The 9,671-nt window shown below is 43.1% G+C and overlaps 2 protein-coding genes across 2 annotated transcripts in view; one reads left to right on the forward strand and one right to left on the reverse strand.

Moving 5' to 3' along the window:
* vars2 (valyl-tRNA synthetase 2, mitochondrial) overlaps positions 1-813 on the reverse strand; it is a 98,468-nt gene extending 97,655 nt beyond the window's left edge. Inside the window, exon 1 of the mRNA XM_079653311.1 lies at positions 385-813. Within this exon, the coding sequence (XP_079509437.1) occupies positions 385-443 (59 nt within the window). The 5' untranslated portion in view covers positions 444-813. The remainder of the gene's footprint in view (positions 1-384) is intronic.
* On the forward strand, positions 33-4,812 carry ppp1r11 (protein phosphatase 1, regulatory (inhibitor) subunit 11). Its single transcript, XM_079653316.1, has 3 exons — positions 33-315; positions 2,015-2,123; positions 3,110-4,812. Exons 1-3 carry the CDS (start codon positions 238-240, stop codon positions 3,292-3,294), a joined length of 372 nt encoding a protein of 123 aa, XP_079509442.1. The 5' UTR covers positions 33-237; the 3' UTR covers positions 3,295-4,812.
* Positions 4,813-9,671: the final 4,859 nt, after the last annotated feature.

The raw sequence follows: 9,671 nt of genomic DNA on the forward strand, positions 1-9,671 counted from the left end.
AGAGTCTGACTACACCTCCTGCAGCTTGACTGTTGTTAGCAACATCTCAGCATACTATTGAACGCCTCATAATCTTCTGGTCAACAAGCTTAATTCACTTTGGGATTTTAAAAATCACGGTTCGCAAGGTGTAGCCGTTAACATCACGTTACAGACGCTGTCTATCACTAACGGTCCACTTTGGTTCCTGGTATTTTATAGCTAGCTAACGGTAGCGTTAGCAGAGCAGCTACAGGGATGGCGGAGGTTCCCGGGACTTCGAGTGAGACGATAACGGAGACTGTTCAGACGAGCACGCCGCCGCCGCCCCAGCAGGTACAGGGAACTCTGCTAGCTAACAGTGGCTAGCAGCCAGCTCTGTTTGAAGCTATACCAGGCCCTCACCTTCTCTGTGTCATGCCTGCTTGTCCGCCTGATGAAGCTACCGGGCCTAATGTGGTCATTACGCTATCTCCTGTAAAATGACAGCATGTTTAGGGTGTGACAGGACAGTGAGCGGGAATCCTGGTATGTGCAGGTTGTTCTCATGTCTGCATTAACAGTGGCGGCTCTCTGGAGCTTGTTCAGGATGGACTCTGAACCCAGTCACACCTCGGACTGGTCTCAGGTCTGACGGCACAGACAGAAACACACTAACAGCAGCAATATCACGAATATATCATATATCACATTCAGACCTGAGGCATGTGTCTGGTGTACTTATAAAGTGTATGCAAGTATGTGCCCATATGAACAGTCATGCAGATGCCTGTTGTTACTGGATGGTCTTTGGTCCTTAGTTCCAATGACTGGAGATTGTATAGCCTCATCTTATAATTATGTTTAAGATAAGAAGAAGATGACATACAGAGCAAGTGTTGAGTTCAAAGTTAAAATTGTACTAATTTGACAGTCGAAAGGCACACGTGCAAACAGGATTTAGCAGTGTACAATTGGTAAATTATTTTGGTCATGGTTGATTTTAATTACTTTATACACTACTAGGTAGCTTAACCTATAATAAGGAGTACAGTATGAGTATATACAGTACAGCTCTGGCAAAAATTAAAAGGCCACTCCAAATTCTTCTTAAATCTCAATCTCTACATTCCATCCCAGTGTCTGTTGAATTCCAACACAGAGAAATGTTATCAGTAGTTTATAGAATAAAATGAAATAAACATTAATTGTACTGAAACACATACCTATAAATAGTACAACCCGAGAAACTGATAATGCTGCAGTGGTCTTTTTCCAGAGCTGTATGTAGAAATCATGACTGTGCATGTGCCTGGCCTGGGTCTTTTTCTCCAGATTGGTCTATGCCAATAAGTGAAGATTGTATTGCCTCAGCTTCTAATGATATTTTAGATAAGAAAAAGGTGACACACATGGGAGAAATGTTCAGTTTACCTTTTACTCTATTGATGCACATTTTACATTCCTATACAGATAAGGCCCGTAAAACGCACATGCACAAAGGGTCAGAGCAAAGGGATCCCCCTGGATCAGTTAGGGGTTTGGTGTCAGGGCATAGAGATTCTCCAACTTTGGTCCAACAGTTGTTTTAAGCTCTTTCCACTTCCAACGGGTCGACACCCCCTTTTCAAACCCAGGTCCATAAGTAATGGTTTTCTAAGTTTTGTGTTGACAGTTGGACCTTAAAATCACATGACTTGGAATGTTCAGTTGTTCTAAAACTGTAAAGGTCAGAGGTCCACCAGCAGATGCTGATCATCTTAATGTAATATGATCCCTGGTACCACACACACAACAACACAAACTGTAACTATACTGTTGTGCAATGACACTGCTCATGTGCAATATACATTATATTCATCTTTTAGAAGTGAATATTGTCACTGCCAGCTGATACTTCCTTACTTAAGTCTGTAACAACACTGCAGTGTAGTAACACTGATTATATTTCACTTTTTTAGTTCAGAGCTAGTTGGCAGTTAGGAACCAGTTGTTTTTCCACCGTCATGACATCACTGTTTACGCCGCTATAAGCAGACCTGTCATTTGTTTACAGGAGGGACGCAGCCTGACAATCAAGCTGAGGAAGAGGAAGACGGAGAAGAAGGTGGAGTGGTCCAGTGACACCGTCGACAACGAGCACCTAGGAAGAAGGTCCTCCAAATGTGAGTCCTCCTGATCATCACAGACTGATATGTAGATAATTGTGTGTCTTAAAAACAGCAACTGCTAACAAGTGTCTAAATTAGACCACTAAACTTCATCACACCCAACATTAGCCGCCTTTAGCTTAGCGGTGTTGACGTGAGGTCATGTAGTTCCTTTATAGCCTAATGTTAGCTTTTTACTTCTGGTGATTGCATTTGTTCTTAAAAATCATAAAGGGGGGTTAATATGTACGGATTACCCACCCGAACAAAATGTGTAAGTATTATAAATGTATGTTTGCCAAAAGGCTCAAAATGGAATGGAAAAATCCCAATAAAGTTACAGTAAACTCTTAAACACTTCCTTAGAACCTGTATAGTACAGTTTACCTGCCAAATGATGATCCTGATTACTTTCATCTTGAAAATAACAATATATGCATAAAGGAGCTACAATATGTAGCGAAGGACAACTGACAAACATATTATAGTTAAAAATGATTAAATGGTATGTGAAAATATGTCATTATCTCCTCACTTTTTCCTCAGATTGCAATTCATATCAGAACTCAGACATGTTTCCCTCACATGCATACACAGGTGTTAAAGGGTTTAAACCTCCTGCTGCCGCTCTGCTGGGTTCATCAAACAAAGTGCCGGAAGCTATTTTTACCCCATGCTCAATTGTGTGTGTGTGTGTGTGTGTGTGTGTGTGTGTGTGTGTGTGTGTGTGTGTGTGTGTGTGTGTGTGTGTGTGTGTGTGTGTGTGTGTGTGTGTGTGTGTGTGTGTGTGTGTGTGTGTGTGTGTGTGTGTGTGTGTGTGTGTGTGTGTGTGTGTGTGTGTGTGTGTGTGTGTGTGTGTGTGTGTGTGTGTGTGTGTGTGTGTGTGTGTGTGTGTGTGTGTGTGTGTGTGTGTGTGTGTGTGTGTGTGTGTGTGTGTGTGTGTGTGTGTGTGTGTGTGTGTGTGTGTGTGTGTGTGTGTGTGTGTGTGTGTGTGTGTGTAGGCTGCTGTATCTACGAGAAGCCTCGACAGTTCGGAGAGTCGTCCTCCGAGAGCGAGGGAGAGGATGATGATGAAGGTTGCGGCAGCGCTCACTGCATCTTGGGCCACGGCAGGAGAGATAATGGACAGACGGGGGGTGGGGGGGCCATGGCGCCCCCAAACTCTGGGGGGTCACACAGCCACTAGTGTGGGGGTCTCGCCACGACAATGACACGTACAAACTGCACTCTTTTTTTTAGTTTAGTCCATCCCTGAGCTGCAGAGGAGGCAGCACAGACACAGGGATTACTGAGTCAGCATAATTACACAATCTGCTCTCAAAAAACATGCATGCACAGTCAACTGACATGCATCACATGGAATAAGTCAAAGTGTTATGGAGTCATGCTGTGATGGCGCTAGATTTGAAAAGGCCAGTCTTTCTGCATGTGTTAGTTCCTTTACTGCAGATCACTCAGTATCTCACTGCTGAGCATTTTCCAAAGCATGTAGCATTTGAAAAGCGTTCCTGATTTCCATTGATATCCATTTACTTAACTCTGCTGACAATAAACTCCGTTACTCTGTGTAATCCATCATAGGAACGCTGTCAGAGTGCAGCGCTGCAACTACCCTTTGTTTTCTTCATTTGCTGAATATCTTCTTCATTATTTGAGCAGTAATATTTGTATATAAATGTGGGAAGAAAGGGAAGAATGTCTCTCACTCTCCACGACTCAAGGTGACAAACATTATTCAAATATGCAGCTTGTATGATAAAGAAAACACACTTCTTCCTTACACACTGCAGAGAACAGGGACTGAACATATGGAAATATTTGCTGATTTATTTTCTCTACTGATAAATTCATTAAATCTATGTAAGAGGATTATGGCCACATCCTAACATAAGAAAAGATTTGGGCCTGAGTTTTTTTTTTCAGAATTCTGAGATAAGTCATCATTAAAAAATGTTTTTTAACTTTGGCCACATCAGATGAAAGTCTAAATTCTGAGATTACATTTAGAAATCTGAGCAAAAAACTCATTTGAGAATTTTTTAACAATTCCATATTTTTTTAAACTTTTGGTCACATCCCAAAAGAGTTTTCTCATGTGGCTCCTATCCTTTTCCGCAGGAATCAGTTCAGCTCCATTGACCATTTTTCTTTCTTAATTTATTTATTTATCATTTAGTAAGAATGTAGGGTAATGTTTTTGACATTTTCTTAATTAAATGGCGTGTTTATTCCAGAAACATTTAACAACATATTTGCTTCACAATTGTATATGTAAATATATGTAATCACCGCCCAATGTTAACTTCCAGTGTTAAAGAAAACAAGCCTTCACAGAAGTGATGTGTGTTCTGCACAAAGCTTTGGAAAATGGTCGGCAGTTCTTTAAACAATATTTCATTGCCAAAGTAAACTGAAATATGTAAAAAAGAAAAACACTATTGACATATTGTGTATTGAAATGCTCCTGTACAGCTGATATTGTGCTGACTCAGCTTTAAGCATGGCAGCCACTGTAACCCTTTAACATTATTTGAACTCCAGTGCAACACAATGCCAATGCTTATCACAAAGTTTCATACTGCCTATTAAAGAATTCTCTGTAATTCTTTGGGAAATGTTCCTCAGCAGGAAGTGTTTGTAATTTGTCGTGAAGAAGCTGAAACGTATAAAAGCTCTGATGATGATGCAGAGGTTAGAAACAGAAGCTCTGGCCCCAGCTGCAGGGAGACTTCCTGTCTGAGTGTGTTTTCCTTTCCACAGCACATGTATTCACATGTTGGTTTCATTCTATTATGCAGTCACTAACAGCATATCTCACTTTATTTTTGAGCTCAGTCACTGTTTGCTGTTTCTGATTGGAAGATGGAATTGTTCCGATTGTTAAAAGAACACATTGCACAAGACTGTAATGACATATTACTCCGTTGGCTTTAGCACCATCACTGTTACCTCTTCACGATCACTTCAATGATTTTACACAACACTGGGGTTTTCACTTCTTCCAACCCGATTGCTTAGAAGATGCTTTACAGTAATGAAATAATATATAAGATATAAAACAAGTTAAAATAATTCCAACACATTGCATCAAGGTCAAACAGGAGATTTAATTACAATCCTTAAAAGGTGTTAAAGTGCCTTCAGCTCCTCTCCATTATTAAAAGCATTAATAGTTTAATTTCACAGCTAGAATTTCAGACTGGCCAATCAGCATTTAGTTAGTATATTGATGTTTTATGAAACTTTTTAAAAACTACAGATATCATCATTATGAACCTTGACATGGAGCATAGTTCTAAAGTGAGATTATGGAGCTGAGATACAACACACAATTGAAAATATCCATATCATATTCAAATCCTGATATTGTCTTATATTGTAAAAAAGTAAAAGATTGTCTTTAGTTTAAAGGCTGCGTAACAGTAAAGTGTTGTTTCATTGGTTATCACTTAGTCTATATTTCCTCTTGACTGATGATTATTCATCAGAAGTCTCAACATCGCTGCCAAATGAAAACATAAAGAATATAGTGACTTATCACCCAGTCCTATTAGTTTGCTGTTCTAATGAAATCTCTGATTGAACAATACATCCCTGGCCTGTGTTGGGAGATGACTTGATCTGGCTAACATCATGTAAACCTGGATCACTCAAACTACACATCGAGGACTTCCAGTTGTGTCAAATGTAAACTAAAATCACGTGGTTGCTTTTGCAGAGCTCGAATCATCCGTTTTTTGTGATGACTGATTCAATGAGACCTCACCAAGTGATTGTATTTTTTACATTTATACATTTTTCTCTGGTTTTCATTTGCTTGATTGATTTTGAGATAAATCCACTGGACAATCTTAGAAACTATGACATGTTGGCGTCTGAAAATGTGTTGTTTTTAGAGCTTAGACAAACTCAACCGTCCTGAGTTGTGAATAACATTGTTCATTTTTATGGACAAATAATGAGTTCTTTTTCAAAGCAGCCATAAGTCCCCTTTAGATCCAGCCGCTCCATGGTCACTCTGAGCTCCTCCATGGTCACTCTGAGCTCCTCTATGGTCACTCTGAGCTCCTCTGAGCTCCTCCATGGTCACTCTGAGCTCCTCTATGGTCACTCTGAGCTCCTCCATGGTCACTCTGAGCTCCTCTATGGTCACTCTGAGCTCCTCTATGGTCACTCTGAGCTCCTCCATGGTCACTCTGAGCTCCTCTATGGTCACTCTGAGCTCCTCTATGGTCACTCTGAGCTCCTCTATGGTCACTCTGAGCTCCTCTGAGCTCCTCCATGGTCACTCTGAGCTCCTCTATGGTCACTCTGAGCTCCTCTATGGTCACTCTGAGCTCCTCTATGGTCACTCTGAGCTCCATGGTCACTGAGCTCCTCCATGGTCACTCTGAGCTCCTCCATGGTCACTCTGAGCTCCTCCATGCTATGGTCACTCTGAGCTCCTCCATGGTCACTCTGAGCTCCTCCATGGTCACTCTGAGCTCCTCTATGGTCACTCTGAGCTCCATGGTCACTGAGCTCCTCCATGGTCACTCTGAGCTCCTCCATGGTCACTCTGAGCTCCTCCATGCTATGGTCACTCTGAGCTCCTCCATGGTCACTCTGAGCTCCTCCATGGTCACTCTGAGCTCCTCTATGGTCACTCTGAGCTCCATGGTCACTGAGCTCCTCTATGGTCACTCTGAGCTCCATGGTCACTCTGAGCTCCTCCATGGTCACTCTGAGATCTATGGTCACTCTGAGCTCCTCCATGGTCACTCAGAGCTCCTCTATGGTCACTCAGAGCTCCTCTATGGTCACTCTGAGCTCCATGGTCACTCTGAGCTCCTCCATGGTCACTCTGAGCTCCTCTATGGTCACTCTGAGCTCCATGGTCACTCTGAGCTCCTCCATGGTCACTCTGAGCTCCTCTATGGTCACTCTGAGCTCCATGGTCACTCTGAGCTCCTCCATGGTCACTCTGAGCTCCTCTATGGTCACTCTGAGCTCCATGGTCACTCTGAGCTCCTCCATGGTCACTCTGAGCTCCTCTATGGTCACTGAGCTCCTCCATGGTCACACTGAGCTCCTCCATGGTCACTCTGAGCTCCTCTATGGTCACTCTGAGCTCCTCCATGGTCACTCTGAGCTCCATGGTCACTCTGAGCTCCTCTATGGTCACTCTGAGCTCCATGGTCACTCTGAGATCTATGGTCACTCTGAGCTCCTCCATGGTCACTCTGAGATCTATGGTCACTCTGAGCTCCATGGTCACTCTGAGCTCCTCTATGGTCACTCTGAGCTCCATGGTCACTCTGATATCTATGGTCACTCTGAGCTCCATGGTCACTCTGAGCTCCTCTATGGTCACTCTGAGCTCCTCTATGGTCACTCTGAGATCTATGGTCACTCTGAGCTCCTCTATGGTCACTCTGAGCTCCTCTATGGTCACTCTGAGATCTATGGTCACTCTGAGCTCCTCCATGGTCACTCTGAGATCTATGGTCACTCTGAGCTCCATGGTCACTCTGAGCTCCTCTATGGTCACTCTGAGCTCCTCTATGGTCACTCTGAGCTCCATGGTCACTCTGAGCTCCATGGTCACTCTGAGCTCCTCTATGGTCACTCTGAGCTCCATGGTCACTCTGAGCTCCTCTATGGTCACTCTGAGCTCCTCCATGGTCACTCTGAGCTCCATGGTCACTCTGAGCTCCTCTATGGTCACTCTGAGCTCCTCTATGGTCACTCTGAGCTCCTCTGAGCTCCTCCATGGTCACTCTGAGCTCCTCTATGGTCACTCTGAGCTCCATGGTCACTCTGAGCTCCTCTATGGTCACTCTGAGCTCCTCCATGGTCACTCTGAGCTCTATGGTCACTCTGAGCTCCATGGTCACTCTGAGCTCCTCTATGGTCACTCTGAGCTCCTCCATGGTCACTCTGAGCTCCATGGTCACTCTGAGCTCCTCTATGGTCACTCTGAGCTCCATGGTCACTCTGAGCTCCTCCATGGTCACTCTGAGCTCCATGGTCACTCTGAGCTCCATGGTCACTCTGAGCTCCTCTATGGTCACTCTGAGCTCCTCTATGGTCACTCTGAGATCTATGGTCACTCTGAGCTCCATGGTCACTCTGAGCTCCTCTATGGTCACTCTGAGCTCCATGGTCACTCTGAGCTCCATGGTCACTCTGAGCTCCTCTATGGTCACTCTGAGCTCCTCTATGGTCACTCTGAGCTCCTCCATGGTCACTCTGAGATCTATGGTCACTCTGAGCTCCATGGTCACTCTGAGCTCCTCTATGGTCACTCTGAGCTCCTCCATGGTCACTCTGAGATCTATGGTCACTCTGAGCTCCATGGTCACTCTGAGCTCCTCTATGGTCACTCTGAGCTCCTCTATGGTCACTCTGAGCTCCACCTGAAGCTGGAGCTCTGCAGGACTCGTGTTCCATGTTTTATTATAATGTCAGACTGATGCAGGCTCCATCTTCATCGTGGTCCTGGTTCAGATATGTGACAGTATGAGTTCCACCCTGCCGCCTCTCCTCTATCTTAACACATTGTTACATATGTACATTGTTCTTGTAATGGTAACGCACCTTCTGTATATACTATGATCATAATGAGAGATTTAATGTGAAATAAAGTCTTAATCTGTCATTCAGCTGGCTCACATGTGTGGTATATACAGGGTTGGGAGGGTTACCTGTAAAAAAACTGTCATCAGTAACCTAATCTGACTATCAGAATATAAAAGTGATGTAACCTGATTACTTTCCATTCATGTTGGATTACCTCAATATCAAGCACAATGCATATAAATATCAATAAAATGTTTTTTACTTGTGCATTATGTAAAACAACAGATCCATGTGACCTTAGAAAAGAAGAAACCAAGATATTTAGGATCAGAAATGATTTTATTTGTAGGAAAAGCTGCCTTTCATAAAGCAGATTCAGGCAGTAGTCTATACACCAACACTGAGCAGAAATACAATCCGATCCTTTTACAACAAACACTATATGTTCTTTTTAGTTTGACTAACTCTGTAATCCTGCCAGTAATCCCCACTTTTTAGAAATGAAACAGTAATCTGATTACACCTTTTTTATTACTTCCAAAACACGTCGCACATTGTTCCTAATACAGCACATAGCTTGACATGTTCTTTATTCAGTGTTTGCCACTAGAACAGTGCCATTGTATGTATTATATATAACACAACTGTATTCTAAGTGCCTCCTGTAGACATCCTGCTGAACACAGACACAGCTGCGAGAGGGGATTCAGCTAGCGACTGAATATGGAGACGACAGGTTGGGACGTGGGCGGGACGTTGCCAGGAGTTCAACGTAACGCCAGCCCACATTTTAGTGATGTCGTCATGGATCAGCTCCGTTTTACCCCCGTTTTTAGAGACGTGGGTAAGAGAGGGTTTTATTTTCTGACACTTTGTGAGTCTCCTTACACACCGGGGACACATATTTATGTATAAAATACATCAAAAAGTGCCTTTTGCATAATAGGTGACCTTTAAAGTGTGTAAAATAAGAGTGTAGGAGATAAATACAATCAGACAGTG

The sequence above is a fragment of the Notothenia rossii genome (genome assembly GCF_949606895.1).
Source record: "Notothenia rossii genome assembly, chromosome: 10".
NCBI classification, from domain to species: Eukaryota; Metazoa; Chordata; class Actinopteri; order Perciformes; family Nototheniidae; genus Notothenia; species Notothenia rossii.

Excerpts from the sequence above, each read along its gene's own strand:
- ppp1r11 (XM_079653316.1), top strand. The coding sequence starts at position 238 with ATGGCGGAGGTTCCCGGGACTTCGAGTGAGACGATAACGGAGACTGTT. Across the intron at positions 316-2,014 it reads CGCCGCCGCCGCCCCAGCAG|GAGGGACGCAGCCTGACAAT; the intron begins GTACAGGGAACT and ends ATTTGTTTACAG. Across the intron at positions 2,124-3,109 it reads AGGAAGAAGGTCCTCCAAAT|GCTGCTGTATCTACGAGAAG; the intron begins GTGAGTCCTCCT and ends GTGTGTGTGTAG.